At 36.7% G+C, this 21,068-nt stretch overlaps 1 protein-coding gene across 2 annotated transcripts in view; it reads left to right on the plus strand.

The window, feature by feature from the left end:
- The first annotated feature begins 228 nt into the window (after positions 1 to 228).
- Positions 229 to 21,068, plus strand: part of LOC129274932 (cullin-2-like) — a 36,282-nt gene continuing 15,442 nt past the window's right edge. The window contains exons 1-11 of one of the 2 annotated variants that reach the window (XM_064108614.1): positions 229 to 406; positions 2,964 to 3,106; positions 3,509 to 3,611; positions 4,727 to 4,821; positions 6,763 to 6,865; positions 14,275 to 14,357; positions 15,766 to 15,862; positions 16,342 to 16,452; positions 18,410 to 18,572; positions 19,295 to 19,384; positions 20,123 to 20,157. In XM_064108614.1, coding sequence (XP_063964684.1) covers positions 2,988 to 3,106; positions 3,509 to 3,611; positions 4,727 to 4,821; positions 6,763 to 6,865; positions 14,275 to 14,357; positions 15,766 to 15,862; positions 16,342 to 16,452; positions 18,410 to 18,572; positions 19,295 to 19,384; positions 20,123 to 20,157 — 999 coding nt within the window. In that variant the 5' untranslated portion in view covers positions 229 to 406; positions 2,964 to 2,987. The remainder of the gene's footprint in view (positions 407 to 2,963; positions 3,107 to 3,508; positions 3,612 to 4,726; positions 4,822 to 6,762; positions 6,866 to 14,274; positions 14,358 to 15,765; positions 15,863 to 16,341; positions 16,453 to 18,409; positions 18,573 to 19,294; positions 19,385 to 20,122; positions 20,158 to 21,068) is intronic. The other variant, XR_010295484.1, reaches the window with a different exon arrangement.

Genomic DNA, 21,068 nt, shown 5'->3' on the forward strand with positions numbered 1-21,068 from the left:
GAGCAATCTTCCAATTGTATTTTATAAAGAGGACTTTTTGTTGAAATTTACTCCTCAATATACGAAAAAACATAGAGTATATAGGGGTGTGGGCTACTAAAATTAAAGCACTAGCCCGTTGTGTTTCTTTACAAATTGAAAGAAGGGAAACCCCACCTGACCCCGTTTGTTTGATTTGTGTACAAGAATGCACGCTTCTCTTCGTGCGCAAAATCCTGTATCTGATCTATCTTACATCGCGATATTGTTGGCTGGAACTGTTGGCTGGCTTGCTGTTGGCTAGCTTATTGTTGGCTGACTCTACTCCGGCAGTGACATCATCATTCACCTTTAATAAGCTTTTGATCACAAATACTGAGTAACACAGTAGGGCATAGGAAAGACAGAGGAAAGGTCTTCTTTGAAGGTGAGAAACTGCACTTCTGAATGTTCTGGAAATTGTCAAGGCGTCAACTTTGCTTTTGCTTTCTTCACTTCAGTCCCTCTCGTAAGGATCTGCGCTGGGCCAACTCCCTTAAATATGGCAATGGCAGGTTTTCGTCAATTGCGCGATTTGCGGCCGGTTGTCTAAACATTCAGTTAATATCTAGAAAATCTGATATCATAAACACAACAGAAAAAAGCAGCCTTACACTTATCACAGATTATTTACAAAATGATTCAAAATCATGTTGTGGTGTTTGGAACCACTCGTCTGCTCGTCAATGTGAATGTCAATGACATTGTCATTGACAGTGGGTGATTTCAAAATTCAAGTATGGTGAGACTACCACATATCGACCACCTCTTTTGAAACCGACCACCTTGCGCGCGTTAAAATTATTGCGTATTACAAACGATACGCGCGGGAGAGTAGGCGCAGTGTCCATGGAAACGGTAAGAATCGATTTTACGAGAGAAAAAGAAGCAACAAAAAGTTAAAATTTAGTAGGCCTAGAATTAATCAAAATTGTATTGACCAGACCCAAACCCCGCTGAAAAACCAAGAAATCCGATAGGAAACGGCTTTAGAACAAATATCCGTCGTCAATCATCGAATCATGTGCCGGAGCTCGCAGTGGAAGTAGTGAGACAATCATTTAGCATGTTGACATCATAGAACTGATTTGGAAGAATAAAAATATTTCGCCACCGCGACAAGAATCGGCCGTAAACTTAGTGTATCGCGGGTGGTCGGTTTCAAAAGACGGGTGCAAATGAGCAAATGCAAAATCGTCGTATTCGTTGTTCGTCGATATATACGCGGATTGAATCGGAGTCGCCGAGCGAAACATGGGAATTTGATCTGCTCAATTTTCTGCACAAATGAGACGAAAACTGGGTAAAATTGATGAATATTTTCGCAGATATGATGCTTAGAAGATTAGGTGGTCAATAAGGGGTAGTTCCAACCATAACTGTTATTTAGTAACTTAGATCTACGGTGTTCAGTTTCGGTGTTGGTGTTAAGCGTGAAAAGGCTGCTAAACCGAGCTCCAACACCGATCTGGGTTCAGAGGAGCGATACCGATCGTGTTATCGATAGCTAGTAAGATGTCACGCCTCTGCCCTGCGCTGCTGATCATCTCAACTTCACGCGAGAAATTCTCGACGGCGGAAGTGAAATCAGGGAGAAATTGCAATAAAATCTTATTGTACAGAATGCAAAGATTAAAATTACTGCAAGAATCGGAAAGCGTAAATATCATTTTCATCTTAACTGTAAAAGATAATTTTACAGGGATGTTTCATTGTGTTCACCGCCTGTTCATGAGCTACAGTTCATCAACACCGAATTTGAAATCACGATTTTCCCAATCCCTGGGGGTTGGTGTTGGTGAATGGGGAAATTACATGTAGATCGTCAACACCAGCTGTAATGTTCAGTTCAGCAGACGAAATTCAACACGAACTGCCGGAAATACATCATATTTTCTGAGGTCAATCCCAACACCTGCGTGATATTTCAAGTACGGTGTTGTGGCTGGTGTTGATGTTTTCACAACACCAACACCAGATTTCAACACCGTACTTGAAATCACCCAGTGGCGATGCAATGTAACTTAACCTAAAAGCACAATTTTATTGTCATGTTGTGAAATTGTGTTAGAAACTATTAGTTAGATGAATCAAGGTGAAAGTAGGCAACCAGTTGTCATTATCATGAAAATTAGTCTTCTTGTGTGTTTCGGTGAGTGTGCGCTCACGGTGTAATCATGTCAAATGGAGGAGAACACTACCGTACTAGGAGTGTTCACGATGAGTAACTCATCCACATGAACGCCTTGCCCCAAGGCCAAACCTAAAGGATACCCCCAGGGACATCGGCAAGGCTTCCATATGTCCCCTCCACTAAAATTGAAAAAAAAAATATGGAGAAGGTTTATCAAGAATTATCTAACACATATCTAAGAGATTTAGGAAGGTAAAGTTGGATACATACCAAAAAAAGGCTTTATTCCGTCAAAATCTTGAGTGTGTAATTTCCAATGGCATTGGTTTATTTAGTCAGAAAAGTGAATACCCAATACTATTGGATATATCGGTTGACAACCGTTATGAAACCCATGGCTTTCAACAATTCCTGCTAGCTCAGTGAGTAAGGCGACAGACTGGAGATGCCATGTGCTGCAGCAAGAGGTTCAAATCCAAGAATCCAACCGGAAGTAAGAAGGAAAAAAATAAGAAAAAGATAACGAAAGAAGGGCGTTTGGAGAAGTACTTTTTCAATTAGTGGAGGGGACATAAGAAAGTCTTTCCGGGACATCATATCACACTTCTCAACAATTATGTGACATTGAAACGAAAAGGCATCACAAATACACTTGAAAGTAAACGAACAAAACATACAACAATACAGCCATAGGCTGTTATAAAAAGATTTATGTTGAAACTTCAGGTTCATTATTATTTGGAGCTCCTATTTCGTCAAATATGTATTTATGTTAACTTGTTTTGTTTGTTTTCTCCCCACTTATTAACAGGGATCTCATCTTGTTGACGTAGCCATGTCACTGAAGCCGAGGATTGTGAATTTTGAGGAAACTTGGGGTAGGCTGCTAGAGACTGTCCAGACGGTCATCCAGTTGGGAGACATCAAAAGGGCCACTTGGAGCGACAGATTTCCGTATCCTTTCTTTTTGTCACTTTGTTGAGATAACAGTAGAGGGTTGTAACTCGTAGAGTACCAAAGTGTGATGTCATCAATTTTCACTGTTTGCATGTCAGCGTTTTTGATACCATATTTTGGTAGAGTTTGATGAAATTCCTGAAATGCGAAAAAAAAGTTTTTTGTGGCATCATCACTTCGGTACTCTATTACTGTAAATGCAGGGCAGTAGTACGGGAAATGTATATCTTTTATCATTTTTTGTACCCATTTACATAATTCTCATAATGTTTGTCATTGAAGTGTCTACATGTACTTGAACATGATATGTTACATGTCTGACTATTCTTTCTTTGTTTTTTAGTATAGTCTAGTTATTCAGACATTTGATCATATTCCTTAATACTTGTATCACTTCAGAGATGTGTATGCTTTATGTGTAGCTTTCCCTGAGCCGCACAGTGAAAGGCTGTACAATGAGACTAAATCATTTCTTGAAGAGCATGTGGATAACCTCAGAAAGGTAAGAAAATGTTATCAGTAAAAAGGGGAAGTTTACCCTTATTTTGGTTTTGATAACGGCAAAAAATATCGGTGAATGTTTGATGAAAATCCGTCAAGAATAACTTGAATTTTCAAAAACTTTGAAGTAAAATTCACATTACTGACCAGTACTTCCACCCTTCCTGGAATCCAGGAAATTCCAGGAAGTTTTGCTTTTTTCCAGCATCATTCCAGGAAGTGAGAAATTCCAGGAAGTTTTCCAGGAAGTGAGGAATTCCAGGAAGTTTTCCAGGAAGTATATCATTTTCGAGAATGATATTATATTATCTGAATATTATGTCAAAATTGGATCATTTTAATTAAAATGTCAAAATTTTTGCTCGCTTGCGACACTTTATAAACTTTTCCCGTTACGTCATGTTTTGCCCCCTCAAAATTTGTGGCTCAATTACGGCACTGGGCCCTATATTTCATTTTTGTGTGTGTATATACATGTAGAAGAGAATTATAACTTCTGGAAGACTGGAGAACCATTCAGAAAATTCCAGGATATTTTGTAAAATTCCAAGAACTTTCAGAGTCAATTCCAGGAAGTTCCGTTTTGAAAAGTGGAAGCACTGTTACTGACCCTTTACCAAAATTTTAGATGGGCTTTAGTTTGTCGAAGCACATCAAAAATTCCAGTTCATTGATTCCTCACTTGCTTCCTTTGTTGTAGTAGGGCAGCAGGTATTATTTGTAACTTTTCCTTGATCAACTTTCGTTCTTCAAATTGGCAACATTGATTTTCCTTTCATGCTATATCTTGCTCTTTAGCTTTGCATATGGGTGTTTCCATGATTTAATTTTCTGCCAAGGGGTAGAAAAGCCTTTGTTTAGTCCCATATATCTAATTTCTTGTATTGTTTAGATTCTATCGTAAGAAGACATTTGGTACCAACATTTTCTGTTATGTTGGAGACCCCTTTGCATTCATAAATTCTATGCATATTTTAACCATTAAATATGACCTGAATTTGAGAAAAAGCAAAAAGGAAGCTTTTGGGGATGTCCTGTATAATTCATGTTCATGGAATTGCCCGTTTCCTGTTATGGTTGAATAAAAGATAATTGTGATAATTATCTTTTGTACAGCAAGTGGCTGGTGCTGGGGAATCCTTGCTATCTCAGTATCATCGATTCTGGCAACAGTATAGCAAAGGAGCTGCTTATATGGATCAACTCTACTCGTAAGTCTATGGTCATAATTGTGACCCTCCACTTCAAAACCACCTTAAAAGGGACACTCCGGGCTGAAAATGTTTATATCTTAATAAATAGAGTAAAATTCACAGAGCAAAATGCTCAAAGTTTCATCAAAATCGGATAACAAATAGCGAAATTATTGAATTTTTAAAGACCCTGAACGGTGTAAAAACAGTCATATATCAAAATAAAGGTAATGATTCATACAATACAAATATACCAAAAATATTACATATATATCCTTCCATTTCTGACAAATATTAAATAAAAATCAAAGAAACTGCTCCTCCAAAGTACGCTTCGATTGAGCACCCCCACGTCGCCTGGAAATGATGACGTCACGTTGTGTCAGGAGGGTTGTGATTCCATAGGTTTGTGTACAAAAGCATTGGGTATTTTCTTCCATTTCCATGTTATGAATCCATTTTTTTTTTTCGTTTTCAGATGAAAATGGCACTCAAAATTATTCACTGTTCAAATTGTTGTAAACCTACAACTATTCACTACCTTTTTTGTGATTTCTTTGTTTGGCTCTTATTGGGCCTAAATTGCTATGTCAGGAAAAGTTGTTATACATAATCTAAATGCAGATAGAATTGAAATCTGCGCCAAATAAGCAGGAAATAAAATATGGCAGAAACTAGTTCAAAACTGTAGATTTCATAAATTCAAGCTTGTGGGTAAAAATATATGTGATATCCCTCTGTGATAGAAGTGAAGAGAATGAAATGCGTTATCTGGAAAGCAAAAAATCACCCAGTTTTTCTGTGTACAAACCTATGGAATCACGACGCTTCTTACACAACGTGACGTCACGGTCTCGAGGCAGGTGAAAAGCACAATAAAGCCTATTTTCTAAGCGGGGTTCGAAGCCCGATAATTGGAATATTCACAAGCAAAATACTCAGCTGGGAAGCGGTGAAAATGCATAAAGCATACCTTGCTGTATTTAGTAGCTTATAAGCTTTCGATTGGTATATAATTTATCAATTTCATTTTCGGGTCCGGTCTGGATCTTTAAGTTTAGCAATATTTTGTGAAAATAGTTACATGCACGTCATCATGAATATTCATTAGGTGGGCTGATGATGTCACATCCCCACTTTCCTATTTCTTATGTTATTACATGAAATCATAATTGTTTAATTTTTTCATACTTGTGTGAATGATGTGTCTCCTTTATAATGAAATAAGTTGCAGCAATGAATATCTAATGCACTATTAAATCAGTTGTCAATTCAATTTTTTAAGTTCTTGGTAGTTAAAATGTGAATAAACTTAATTTCATATAATAAAATACAAAAGAACAAGTGGGGATATGACATCATCAATTTACTCATTGAATATTCAAGATGCCATGCCTAGACCTGTTTTACCAGAATAATGCAAATCTTTAAAATGCCGTAACTTTGTTATTCCTCGTCCAATTTTGATCAAATTTTCAGTGTTTTGTTTGTCTGATTTTTCTCTATCTGTATAAATCATATTATTTTCAGCCCGGAGCATCCCTTTAAGGTGACATGCAAGGTTTTCTGTAGTCAGCCAAAAAGAAAAATCGGATTGACATCCAAAAATAGACATTTTGAATTTGGAAAATATGGATAATTCACTTATCTGAGAGAGTAACTCTTTCATCTCCCTTTTACTTGAAAATTTGAAGTTTTTAAACCAGAAACAAAATACAAGGGCTTTTTTTATACCATTTTTTTTCCATACTGCCAATAGTTAAATGCAGGTTGCACAGTATGCACATGTATTTGCCATGCTTGGGTGAGCCCTTGCATGTTTCTTCACACGTTATGTTCTTATTCTTTGAAATTCTCACAGAATTTCCTCTTTATTAAATCAAGTGCTGATCACACCATACTCTCCTTCATCATCATCATCCTCATCCCCTCTCATCTTTGAAATAATTTCTATTTCAGATATCTGAACCAGCACATACGCAAGCAGAAGATGAGTGAGGCCGACAGGAACTTTGGTGCTTTCACAGATACAATAGAAGAGCAACTGATGGACATAGGCGAAGTATGTGGGATCCCCAAATCTTGCTTGTTAGACTATCTTTAGGATAGGAAATGATGATGATCCATGCATTAGCAATGTCGCCCTGGGGGATACAGTATTGACCAGTGGGGGGAGGGGGAGGGCAGTGGTGTCCAAAAAATTTCTGCCACCACCATGAACCATGAAGGCAATAACTAAAAAAGGATCAGTCGGGGGGGGGGGGGAGTGGAAGGCATCTGGCCCTGGTCCACAAATCTTGTTCGTTAAATCTTTAAGATAGAATCTGATAATCCATGCATTAGGGCAGATCCAGTATTGACCAGTGTTAGTTGGGGGGGGGGGTGATGTCCAAAAAGTTCTGCCATCACCTTAAAGGCAAGAAGGAAAAAAGGATTGTTCAGGTGGGGGGAGGGGGGCACCTGCCCCTCATCCCCCCAAGGAGTTAGAAAGCATAGAGACAATGATATAAATGGGGTAAATGGTATACAGACCTGCCAACCAGTACGTTTTTTTTAACAAAATCGTAATTTATTGAGAAAAATCATCTCTATATGTCTCTATTTCATAAAACGTACACAAATATGGTTATTAGATCAATGTAATTTCAGGTAACTTGGTTTTTTTTCCAATCATTTTGTTAAAACCAGGGTGAGATATACACATGTTTCAATGTTGTTGTTTTTTCATCTGCAAGAGCAGATGCATGCATGCAGCTTGAGCGCCGTGATGAGCGAGTGCACCATGCATTTTAATATGAAATACACTTTTTTGGGGAAAAATACATTTTTTTTAATCATAGAATACAATTTTTCATTTTCAGAGGTTGGCAGGTCTGTGTATAGTAATTTTGCACCAGAGGCCCATTACCTGTGAATTTTAATTATTTGAAATTTATGAATGTACATGTATGTAAACATTCCATCGAGACGTACTCTTAAAGTCTATAATGTGGTAAATATGTATTGTAAACTGAAAGTAGATATCAGGATGTGAAGTAATCCGAGGCCATCATGGCCATGGACGCTCTACAGGCTCAAATTCAACTTTATTTTCCACGATTGAAATAATTATATACAAATCATTGACATTAAAGATATTTCTCATTTGAAGGGTTTGACCCCAACTGCTTGTATAAATTGCCCCCATGAAAATGTGTCATATTATAGAAAAAAGGTCTTCGCCTAATTATATTTTTTAAATTTAAGGATTGCTATGTGCACTACGAACTGTGCGAGCTATACCTCAAAGTAGAATATTAAAGGGATGGTCCAGGCTGAAAGTATTTATAGCTTAATAAATAGAGTAGAATTCACTGAGTAAAATGCTGAAAATTTCATCGCAATCGGATAACAAATAACAAAGTTATTGAATTTTAAAGTTTAGCAATATTTTGTGAAAACAGTCGTCATGAATATTCATTACGTGGGTTGATGATGTCACATCTCCACCTGTTCTTTTGTATTTTATTAAATGAAATTAGGTTTATTCAATTTTTTTCCTCCAAGAACTAGAAAAATTGGATTGACAACTGATTTAGTGCATTAGATATTTATTGCTGCAACTGATTTCATTATAAGGGAGACATATTAGTCTGGTCTGTTAGCGGAATTATGTGGACACGGTGGACAAAAGCATGATTTTTTCTCCAGACCTTTGTTTATGTATGAGAATTAAAAATGGGGTATGCTCCAAAAAATCTGGCTGCAGGAACAGTGAAAAAATGGGTGAAAATGTCAGAATTTATGAGTTTAGATTGGTCTGATATATAGACTAGCGCTAGTGCAAAACTCAATAGCAGTGCATTATTTTGTATTGGTTTAGTTCTTGAATTCAGACCCTTTTTGAACAGATATTCTGTTTGTCCTCACATCTCGATGCACTAAATATCTGAATGCAGATGCTAAACAAGCCGAAGGGTGGTGATGGAGGGGGTTGAATGTTGGTGTGTATGTACATATTTTGGTCTTGGGGTAAAGATGTGCAAGACACATTTTATGCATGTGTTGGAAATTGTGTTGCCATGGTAACAGTGTATTATGGCAAAAATAAGGTACAAATCTTGCAGTTAGAACTACTTCCTCTGTTGTCACCCGATTCTCATGAAATTTGGCACACACATTGGTCTTGAGGTGAAGATGTCTAAGACACATTTTGTGTGTCTTTCAAAAATCTTGTTACCATGGTAACAACATTATATATTATTTGGTGAAAATTGGGGAAAAAATTACAATTCAAACTGCTTCATCAGTTTTAAATCAATTCTCATGAAATTTGACACACACATTGGTATTAGAGTAAAGATGTACAAGGCACTTTTTGTATGTGTTTCATAAATTGTGTTGCCATGGTAACAACATATTATATGGCAAAATTTAGGTAAAAACCTTGCAATTTGAACAACTTCATCAGTTTTGAACCATTTCTCATGAAATTTGGCTCATACATTTGCTTTGAGGTAAAGATGTGCAAGAACCATTTTATGTGTGCATTTGTCAGAGTATATTGCCATGGTAACCACATACGATAGCCAGAAATGCAGGAAAACTCATTGTGGATCAAACAACTTCCCCTTTTTTTAGTCAGTGCTCATAAAAGTTGGAAGAAATATTCATCTTTGGGTAAAGATTCATATTAAATTCTAAACTGCATTAAAATATATGAGTGTGGGGGTATTAATCACCTTCAGTAATATTTCTAGGTTTTGGGGGAGGAGCGGGATTGGTCCTTAAAATCTGACCTCAAAATAAAGGTTAAAGGTGGTGTCCATTAACACTCTTGAAATAAGCATCCCCTCGAGGGCATAGGCTGGGGGTACACTGGGTGAATGTGAAACCTTCCGCTCTGGCAAAGGAGTTCCAACACTGGCAAGCAAAACAAAATGTGTACCCCTTCTACTTTCAACGGCTGATTTTCCAAACCTTAGTTCCACCTTCCCAAGATGTGCACCCCTCCCCATACCACTTCTATCTCCCTATGCTCAACCAGTCTACGCCTTTGCCCCTCAGGGGTCTTTGTATTTTAAAGCGAGACATTACTCCCTTTTTTTTGGGGGGGGGGGTCTTTAGAAAATGACCTCATAAAAGTAAAAGTTAAAGGATTATGACTAAGAACTTAACCCCCCCCCCCCCCGCAAACAAATGGGGCTGATATATTTTTTGAGCAGAAAATGCCCCCCCCCCCCATTAAAAGGTAAGAAGATTCATTTGCACTTCAGAGTTCAGACCATTCATTTGATGTTTAATGCATTCTGCTTTGGTAAAAAAATTGTATACAGTAGCCAATTAATCATTGTTTATTGATATTCTCATACTTTTATTTTTTTATTCATATTCCATTCCTACTCTTTCTTTTTAACTATATCACATCACTCTTGATTTTGAGCTTCACCATACCATCTTATGTTTCCTCTCTCCTTTTTTTACCCTCTCTTCTCTCCAAGTATATTTTTTCTGACATATTATAAAGTGAACCTTTAATCATGCAACTAATTATAGAAATATATATATATATATACAAACATCTCTGCACTTGTTTTAGAAATTCACTTGCAAATCCATGACTCAATAGCATACCATATCAAAAATATGCATATGTGCACAATAATTTTTTGCCTTCAATTTTATTTCATTTAATTTTTTCAGTATAATTGTCAAAAAATGAATATTATGTTTCAGTAGCAAAATTGTTGGATGCAAGATCTGACTGTCACAAAAAATGCAAATAATTTTGCATTGGAGTAAGGACGAACGTATTCACTGTTCATTGAGCAAATGATGACTTTTATTTCTCTACATATATTCTAGTCATATCCCTTTCAGATGGTGGTAACTGCAGGAATGGGAAAACTCAGTGATATAACTAAAATTTTCACAGAGGATTTTCGGAAAACAACTTAATCCATTTTTTTTCAAGCAACAGTTATTCCATTCTGAATGCTGCAACTATGAATTTGATGCACCTTTACCGAAATATAATATCATGACAGCCATTTCTTCAATTCTTTAAACTAGACATTAAATATAGCTAATAGTATTATTTAGGACAGAGTGTAGCCAAAATAAAGTTTAGAAGATTATGAAGAAAAGAATAAATGTCATGGTATTATATTTCAGTGTAGGTGTAAGCATTCAAAATGGAATAATTGTTGCTAGATAATAATGAATTAAAATAGCAAAAAAAAATGTACTTAGAGAGGGAGAAAAAGAGGGGGGGGGGAGGAAACAAAACAAGAAGGTATGGTAAAGCTCTAAAGTGCAAAAAGTGATGTAAGAAAGTCAGAGTAAACACTGAAATGAACAAAGACTGAGTAGAAGGAGATAAATAAAACGTTGATTAATTGGGTACCGGAAATTATCTTTTATCAAACCAGAATGTTTTAGGCTTTAAATTATTACGCTGAAGTGTAAAGGATTTTTCTTCCCCCCTTTTTTTTTTTTTGGGGGGGGGGGGTCAGTTCCTAGTTGTAATTATTTCCTTTTACTCTTTATGTGGCAATTTTCTAAAGGCCCCCCAAAAAAAAAACCAAAAAAAAACAAAAAAATGGAAGGGGTGCTTTCTTTAAGAGTGTTTAAGTTCCTAATGGCCATGTCCTTTAACCTTCTATATTTTTATGTTGTCAGTTTTTAAGGACCTCCTCCGCCCCCCCCCCCCCAAAAAAAAAAAGAACCTATAAATATTATTGAAGGTGATTAATACCATGAATACCCTGCGCTAGTTTATGATGTTAAAGGGGAATCCAAACCAAATAAACTTGTTTTTATGAGGAAAAGAAAAAATCAGACAATAGGTCAAAGTTTGAACAATATCGGACAAACCATAAGAAAGTTGTGAATATATAAAAGTTGTAAACATTGGTAATCACTATATACCCATGAAGACTTCAAATTGGCCGCACATGTGATGTCATAATGATGTAAGGGAAGGACCACTCTTCCATGTACAGAAATAATTAATTGACTAAAATGTCTTTTTCAAAAGTTTTACTTCAAATTGTATCTTTCTTTCATGAGGACATAAAGCATTATACTAACAGGTTTATATTACGGCCCCAATGAAATTTAGGAGAAAACCAAAAATCAAAGTACAAGGCCAATGGGAAAGTTGTCCTTGCGGCCTCACCCCTTGTCATAATTTACTTACCCATTATCAATTTGAAATCTACATTCTAGTAGCCTTAGGGATCTTAATTTTAAAGCAGCCATAACTTTATTTTGCTTGTCCGATTGCTTTAAAACTTTCACCATTCTTATTTTTCTCCTTTTCCACGCAACATTTTATGACCAAGGCTGGATTCCCCTTTAACACTGAATGTGAATCTTTACCCAAAATGAATATTTGTGTAAACTTTTCTGAGCACAGGCTGAAAACTGAGAAGTAGATTGATCCACAATTGATGAGTTTTCCCTGCATTTCTGGCTATATGTGGTTATCAAGGCAATGCACTCTCTGACAAATGGAAAAAAAAAGGTTCTTGCACATCTTTATCTCAAGGCCAATGTGTGAGCCATATCATGCATGAGAATTGGTTTGAAACTGATGAAGTAGTTCAAATTGCAAGGTTTTTACCTAAATTTTGCCATATAATATGTTGTTCCCATGGCAACACAATTTCTGAAACAATCACAAAAAGTGCCTTGTACATCTTTACTTTAATACCAATGTGTGTGCCAAATTTCATGAGAATTGATTTAAAACTGATAAATCAGTTTGAATTGTAAGGTTTTTTCCCCAATTTTCACCAAATGTTACGTTGTTACCATGGCAACAAAATTTCAGAAAGACACACAAAATGTGTCTTAGACATCTTCACCTCAAGACCAATGTGTGTGCCAAATTTCATGAGAATCGGATGAAAACAGAGGAAGTAGTTCTAACTGCAAGATTTGTAACCTTATTTTGCCATAATACACTGTTACCATGGCAACACATGCAAACAATGTGTCTTGCACATCTTTACACCAAGACCAAAATATGTACATGCACACACCAACATTCAACCCCCTCCACCGCCACCCTTCGGCTTGTTTAGCATCTGCATTCAGATATTTAGTGCATTGAGATGTGAGGACAAACAAAATATCTGTTCAAAAAGGGTCTGAATTCAAGAACTAAACTAATGCAAAATAATGCACTGCTATTGAGTTTTGCACTAGCGCTAGTCTATATATCAGACCAATCTAAACTCATAAATTCTGACATTTTCACCCATTTTTTCACTGTTCCTGCAGCCAGATTTTTTGGAGCATACCCCATTTTTAATTCTTATACATAAACAAAGGTCTGGAGAAAAAATCATGCTTTTGTCCACTGTGTCCACAAGTAGGGTGTTTTTGACGCTAACAGACCAGACTATATTATTCACACAAGTATGAAATAATGAAAAAATTATGATTTTATGTAATAACATAAGAAAACAGAAAGTGGAGATGTGACATCATCAGCCCTCCTAATGAATATTCATGACGACTGTTTTCACAAAATATTGCTAAACTTTAAACTTCAATAACTTTATTATTTGTTATCCGATTTTGATGAAATTTTTCGGCATTTTGCTCAGTGAATTCTACTCTATGTATTAATCCTAAACTGACCGGGGGGGGGGGGGGGGTTGAATCAACCCCCCCTCAACATTTTCTGCGATCATTTCGCCGCGCAAATTTTTTTACCGCGCCACTCACATAGTTTATACTTTCAAGTCTCGCGCATCTTTTGAGACCAAATTTGCGACGCTTGGGTACGCGGTTCCGAAATTACGCAACATTTTGTAAGTGCATGTCAGACCAAAAATTGTTCCAAAACGTGATTTTGTGTACAAAGTCAATGCAAATTGAGTTTTCTCATCTTATTCATAAAGATATGATTATTTTTGCTTTAAACAGCTGAAATCAATTGATTTTAGCATAATTATGCTTCAAAAAGGTTGTGCAATAAATGTGGTGAAAAAAACAAAGAAAAACAAAAGGTAGAAAAACAAAGAAATACATAAGAAATTCATAAAACAATAAAATACATAAGAAATTGATTTCCAAACCGAAGTTTTTTTCAATTGCGATTGTTAAAAATGCTACAAAGAATATTTTTACCAAAAATTAGCATTCTAGGAGCTTTGTTTAGTGAATTAGAGCAAAAAGTATGATTTATGCATAAATTAGCATAATTAATTCATATAAAATGAAATCTCATTATTTTGGAAAATTTTACCATACAGCCTTGTAGATTACATCGCACACTACCAGCGTGCAAATTTTTGCGGCGCTCGCGCGATCGGCGGCCGAGATATCAGGACCCCGGCCACAGAACAGCCAAAAAAGCCCGGGCTAGTTAGGGTTAAGATATAAATATTTTCAGCCCGGACCATCCCTTTAACTGGTCAGCGGTTCTCTTTCTTTTGATTGAGTTGTTTTCATTTTCTCTCGCTTCTTTTTTTTTAGTTGGCCCTGGATATCTGGAAAAGGTTGATGATTAGACCACTCGATAGGAATCTCCAAGAACTTCTCCTTCGAGAATTGTTTAAGTGAGTTTGTTGGTGTATCTGTGTCATCTACTAATCAGCTCGACCAAACCATTTGTGTAATGATGATGATAATGATGGTGATTATAACGATGATGATGATGATGATGATGATGATGGTGATTATGATGATGATGAAAATGATGATGATGATTTTAATGAAGATAATGATGATGATGATGGTGATGATGATGATGATGATGATACTTATGATAATAATAAAAATGATGATGCTCCACTTTTATATGATCCTTAAAGGACAAGTCCACCCCAACAAAGAGTTGATTCGAATAAAAAGAGAAAAATCCAACAAGCATAACACTGAAAATTTCATCAAAATCGGATGTAAAATAAGAAAGTTATAACATTTTAAAGTTTTGCTTAATTTCACAAAACAGTTATATGCACATCCTGGCTGGTATGCAAATGAGGAGACTATGACGTCATCCACTCACTATTTCTTTTGTATTTTATTATATGAAATATGAATATTCTAATTTTCTCCTCATTGTCAAGTGATACAACGATTAATTCCTCCCTGAACATGTGGAATTAGTATTGTTTAATACTCTATGGTTCAGTCAAGTTGGTCCTTATTGTCAAATCTATAAAAAATGAAATATTGTATAATTCAAACAATAAAAAACAAAAGAAATAGTGAGTGATGGACATCACCGACTGACTCACCCAGTTGTGCATATCATTGTTTTGTGAAAAATAAGCGAAACTTTAAAATGTCATAACTTTCTTATTTTACATCCGATTTTGATGAAATTTTCAGCACGATGCTAGTTTGATTTTTCTCTATTTATTCAAGTCAGCATTTTCCTGGGGTGGACTTGACCTTTAATACGTCGTGAAGATATCTCAAAACACTGTACATATACATGTCCATTAGTATAGCGCAGGTACTGTACGCCTGTAGTCTGCTGTGCTTGATAATTGTCTTGGCTCTATCTGAGCCACCATATAGTCATTGAAGCGTGTTCAAGGAATGGATCCTACCAGTTACCTATATTCACATCACCTGGGTTGACTGCAGCAAAGTGCGGATCAATTTCAGGAAAATATGCCATGGCTGGGATTCGAACCCACGACTCTTGTTTTAAAGTCCGGATACTAATCCACAGGGCCACAGCGCTCCATATGCTGTGACAATGCTCAGCACCTCTAGTAACAATGTAATAATTCTCCATGGCCAGGTCCATTTCTTGCCTGCACTCAATACAAGCTACAAGCTATATGAAGATGGTGTAGAAGGTTTCATGCTACACCATGTATCTCTCTTGGGCAAGTGTTGGTCCTGAAAAGGACCACCCAATCTCGACGTTTCGACAAGTGTGCTCTTGTCGTCCTCAGGAGAATCTATGAAGATGGTAATATTTCATTCTTTTTGTTTTCAAAATTTCAGAGATCGAGCAGGAGAAGACACACAACATATAGTCCTTCATAGTGTTATCAATTCACTGGTTGAAGTTGAACAGTACAAGAAGAAACAACAGCTCAAGGTATATTAAAAATAATTTATAATATTTATTTTTGTATGTGGCACAGTGTCTATCTGTGAAGTCTCTAAATGTGAGAAAATGGCTACATGTAAAAGTACACTATTTTATTCATAAGTCTACTGTTTTCAAGCAATGAGTCCACTCTTCAAAACAAAATAGCATACTTGACCATGGTGACAGGCGTCAATTTGGCGCACTGTGATGGAAGCGCGCATCAGCATTGGACATTTTTTAATATGCACGGTAAACAAGCATGATTTATACCGGAAATTTGTGCATAAACCATAGGTTCAACCGATGATTTTTTATCAATATTTGTCTGATTTTTCTCAAACTTTTGTTGATCTGTTTCTTTGATTTTTCTTTTTCCACACAAGCCCACTTGTTCCAAAGGTTTCAATTCCCTTTGATGACTTTGCTTCTTGATGATCATTTCTGCTCACTTTTATCTTTCATTCTTCCAACTTTTTTTTTGACAGCTTTACCAAGACTTATTTGAGATCAAATGCTTAGAACAAACAGGAGCATTCTATAGGAAAGAGGCTGCTAGATTACTACAAGATCATGACTGTTCACAGTACATGGCCAAGGTAGATATATTCAATCATATTCACACTAGAGAAAAGCCCTTGCTCCACTAAGCCGATTTGGCTACGATTTAACAAACATTCAAATCGGAGAGGATCGGGGGAAAATGAATCATTTTACCGAGTGTCAGTGAAAAATAATTTGCAGTAATGCACGTTTTCCAAAGGAACAGGGAATTCATTACATCCGCATGCCGCTGTTAGTACACCAGGAAAGACTTGATTATGCTCGGCCTACGACTGCGTGCCGTGTTGCTTTTTGTAATCAGAAGATCGGCATGAAAGTTTGAACAAGTTCAAAATTTTTAGCCGATCACGCCGATCTGAATAAATTGCCCGCTGTTACCCCGTCTTCACAACGTTGTTATTACGCTGCTCCCGATTTCAACCGATTCCTATCCCGCTCTCCGCAGATCTAATGATCGGGATGGATCGAGGTTTCGGATCGTGATAATGGAACGGTGGCTTAAGGTTTTGAGGCCTTTGTCCTTAAGCCTTCCCGCCCCCTCCTTGATAAATTGTGTGCTAGTCTCTTGCACATACAAATATTGCTATGCTGTTACTCTCAAGAAAGAACGTCATTTTCTGAATGCAAATGCACGTGCTGATTATGTTTTCTTTAATGAAGCATGGTAGGAACTACTCTTAATGGAGATTAATTTTTTTAAATTGAAGAACTAATTTATTAGAAGAAAAAATATTAGAACAAACTAAGACCTAAAAAAATTGTTGAGAAGTAATGACTACAGTGCCTGAATTAAGGACTAGCTTGTTTTGTTTCTGCATTTTCCATGGGGATTGCCATTATTGCTTTCCTCCTTGCAAATTTTTGAAATATTCAATTTTTTCAAAAAGCAAAAACTACATAGAATTTTTATTATAGCCCCTCCAATTTTTTTTTCTTATTTGTTTATTTTTTATTCATTTTTTTTTTTTGGGGGGGGAGGTGGGTTGCTTAGTACATTACATATGAGAGATGATTGCATAAGCTATTTGTTGTGCAGACAAGTGGAAATCCAGAAAATGTCAGTTGATGTGCTATTCCAGAGTGGGAGGGGGAGGTGCAGAATATGAGACTTTAGATGTAGAGACAGTGATTTTCCGTTTCAAAAAATTGCCTTTTCCGTTTCAGAAAATCTCAAATTCCGTTTCAGCATGTCAGAAAACGGAAATTCCGTTTCCCCATAGACTTTGTACACACGGAAAAGTGACAATTCCGTTTGTAAAATCACAACACGCACACTCGCACTGGTCAAAATTTGTATCTGCTACTGTACCAACAACACAATAAAATCCGTTCTAATCGGATCTACATGTATGCGGGTGCATAAAATATTTTTACACACCCATTTTGCATGCATACATCCTCACCTTTCATATTATTAGCATTATTTCACGGTGAAATGATATTTCATCGATAATTTTGGGGGTTTTTGGACATCGTTATCATCAGTCAACGGCTTTTCCCCAATCCGCCATCTTGGATTTTAAGACCACGATATCGTGCTGTTACATCTTCAAACGAAGAGGGCAGCAACACACGACCGTGTACATGTAGTTGAACGATATGTGTGCTATGAAGCCCAACGTTCCCGGCCGGCCGGGTACGGGTACGGTGCGGGGTACAAACGAGTGTGCTGATGTCGAGTGCAGCCACGATGTGTGAATTGTCATGATAGTAGCGAAGTGAGATCGTGTTTTCTGGGTTTTTTGGCCATTTAATATTCTCATTTTGCTGTGATTTTGGAGTAATTTCTGTTGCTATTCTGTGTATTTTGAGGGAAAATACGTTTTCCGTGATTTTCCGTTTGAAATGCCACTTTCCGTTTCAAAAGGCCCTTTCCGTGAATTCCGTCCGTTTTCCGCGATCGCGGAAAATCACTGTCCCTTATCTTTATGCTAACACCCTTTTTTTCAAATCTAAAAGTATTGACCAATACCTTTGATATTGTTGTTGCAGGTGTTACAAAGGCTCCAAGAAGAACAGCTAAGAAGTCGAAAGTTCCTTCACCCCAGCTCCTACGACCGGGTTCTAGAGGAGTGTCAGAAGAGAATGGTAGCAGATCATATGTCATTACTCCAGTCTGAATGTAGAATGATGGTTCGACATGAGAAGAGACAAGGTGAGTTGTGAAAGTTTACCAGTCTTCAAACAGAGCATGGTAGCAGATAATATGTCATTACTCCAGTCTGAATGTAGAACAATGGTGCGTCATGAGATGAGACAGGGTGAGTTGTGAAGGTTTACCAGTCTTCAAAAAAGAGAATGGTAACATATATCTCATTACTCCAGTCTGCTTTGTTGAACAATGGTTCGACATGAGAAGAGACAAGGTGAGTTGTGAAGTTTTACCAGTCTAAAGAAAAAGAGAATGGTATTAAACATATGATATCTCATTACTCCAGTCTGCTTTGTAGAACAATGGTAAGAGACAAGGTGAGTTGTGAAGTTTTACCAGTCTTAAAAAAAGGAGAATGGTAACATATATCTCATTACTCCAGTCTGAATGTAGAACAATGGCGAGGAATGAGTGGAGGCTAACTGAGTTGTGAAGGTTTACCAGTCTTTAAAGATAAAGAGAATGGTAGCAGATAGTATGTCATTACCCCAGTCTAAATGTATAATGATAGTGTAACATGAGAAGAAACAAGGTGAGTTGTGAAGGCTTACCAGTCTTTCAAATAAAAAAATGGTAGTAAATCATATGTCTTCACTCTAGTCTGAATGGGAATGATGGTGCGACATGAGAAGAGACAAGGCAGTGGTTTTTATAGACAGATGGTCTATCGATACAGGTGATCTCTAAAGCATGTTTTATTGTGTACATGTATCTTTTATGTACAGATCTTTCAAGAATATACGAGCTTCTAAAACCCTTCTCAAGTGGGATAAGTATCATGGTGAAGGAATTAGAAACACACATAGTCGATTCGGGTGAGTTAAAAACTAATTTCGAGTTCTGGTTTGGAAATGTAATTTCAATTGGAAATGGTTGGAAGCAATCCTAAAATATACACCAGAATGCCTATCTAGAACAACAAGTTTTAATCAAATTAATTCAGGCTTGCTTAAAATAATGTTAAGGGACGTGCTTTTCCTGGGTTAGCTAACACAGGAAACAACCTGTTGGACTAAAATGAAAGGGCATTTTTCAGGTGATTGGTCACAAATGCAGTACGCTTGGTGGACACATGCTAAAAACTGATACAAACTTTAATTGGCAGATTTTCCACTGTTGGATTTTATTTTTGTTTGTGATTTTCAATGTAGAACATTTCCATAAAATGATCAACCTTTTTGTTCGTCCGACCCCCATTATTATAAAGTCTTACTTCACTTCATATACTGACCAAGTCATGGTCATTTGAGAACATTGCAGACTGTCAAAAGAACCGGAAATGAGAGACGGAAAATTTCATGAAAGTCCCACGTATAGGGGGTCGGACATACATATTTTATGGAATTGCCCGGTAGGCCTATATATATTTTTCCTAATACAAAATTCTATGGCCTAAAAAGTTTGATTTTTTTTTATTGTTTGGGTGTTTTTAGTCTCAAACCCCATAACTGTTGACAAACCTAAACATTAGCTTAATAAATTTTCTTTCTCATTATCACCACAAGTTATCAAAATATGATTGAAGGTGGTATGTTCATTGTTTTTTAATACAGGTCAACAGGCAATAGCCGGGCTACATGGAGACAATGTAAGTCAAGTCATTTCACAATATTTGTGTATGCTCTTTAAAGATAAATGTCAGTTGTGGTAACGATTTCAAAATGAGTTCGTACAGATTCCAATCAAATGACCAACCAAAGTGTCAGTATTTATGAAGAAAAAAAATCATGTTCTGGAAGAAATGTGAAATGGCTGAGAAATGCAAAATAACTGAGCATGGTATTTCACCGAAATGCCTGGTGGGAGTTTCATAAAGCTGATTAAAGTTAAGAATGACTGGTGAACTTTTCTTAGTGCACAAAATAATCAACAATGAATATTTCAATGGTGAATATCATTTACCACAAGACAAGAAAAGATACCAGTCGTTCTTAAAGTTGCTCTTAACTTACGAACAACTTTATGAAACGGCCCCCTGGTCTTTTTCCAAGCAATAATAATACACTGTCCCACATGTACTTATCTGTGTTGGTGGTCTTCAGTGTGATTGTTTTTCAGCTTAGATTTCATAATTTCACAACGTCCAGTTTAGGTACATGTAACTGTACCAGCTCTACATCTATGATGATATAGTGACAATTAACCTTGGTTTAACCATAGACCTATTACGAATGGACAATCAACGAATCCCCTCCTTTGACACAAAGACCGTCGCCGTTAATCCTTTTATAAACAGAGCGCTGGCCCCGCTGGCAGCTGACACCCATCAAGCCGGTCGTTAAAAATGCTCTCACCATGCTCTCACTGATGGACAGCGGAAATCAATTGTACGCTGCTCCTACACATGCGATGTTGTTCGTTCACTTTATCAACAGCAACGCACAGCAGCGAACGTTAGCGCTATGAAAATGATAGCAGAAACAAGAAAACAGGCGTGCATAAACGTATTTTTTACGTACATCGCACACAACCGTAAATGAAATGCATTGACATCACCTT

Source organism: Lytechinus pictus, chromosome 13 (assembly GCF_037042905.1).
Source record: "Lytechinus pictus isolate F3 Inbred chromosome 13, Lp3.0, whole genome shotgun sequence".
In the NCBI taxonomy this organism is placed as follows: Eukaryota; Metazoa; Echinodermata; class Echinoidea; order Temnopleuroida; family Toxopneustidae; genus Lytechinus; species Lytechinus pictus.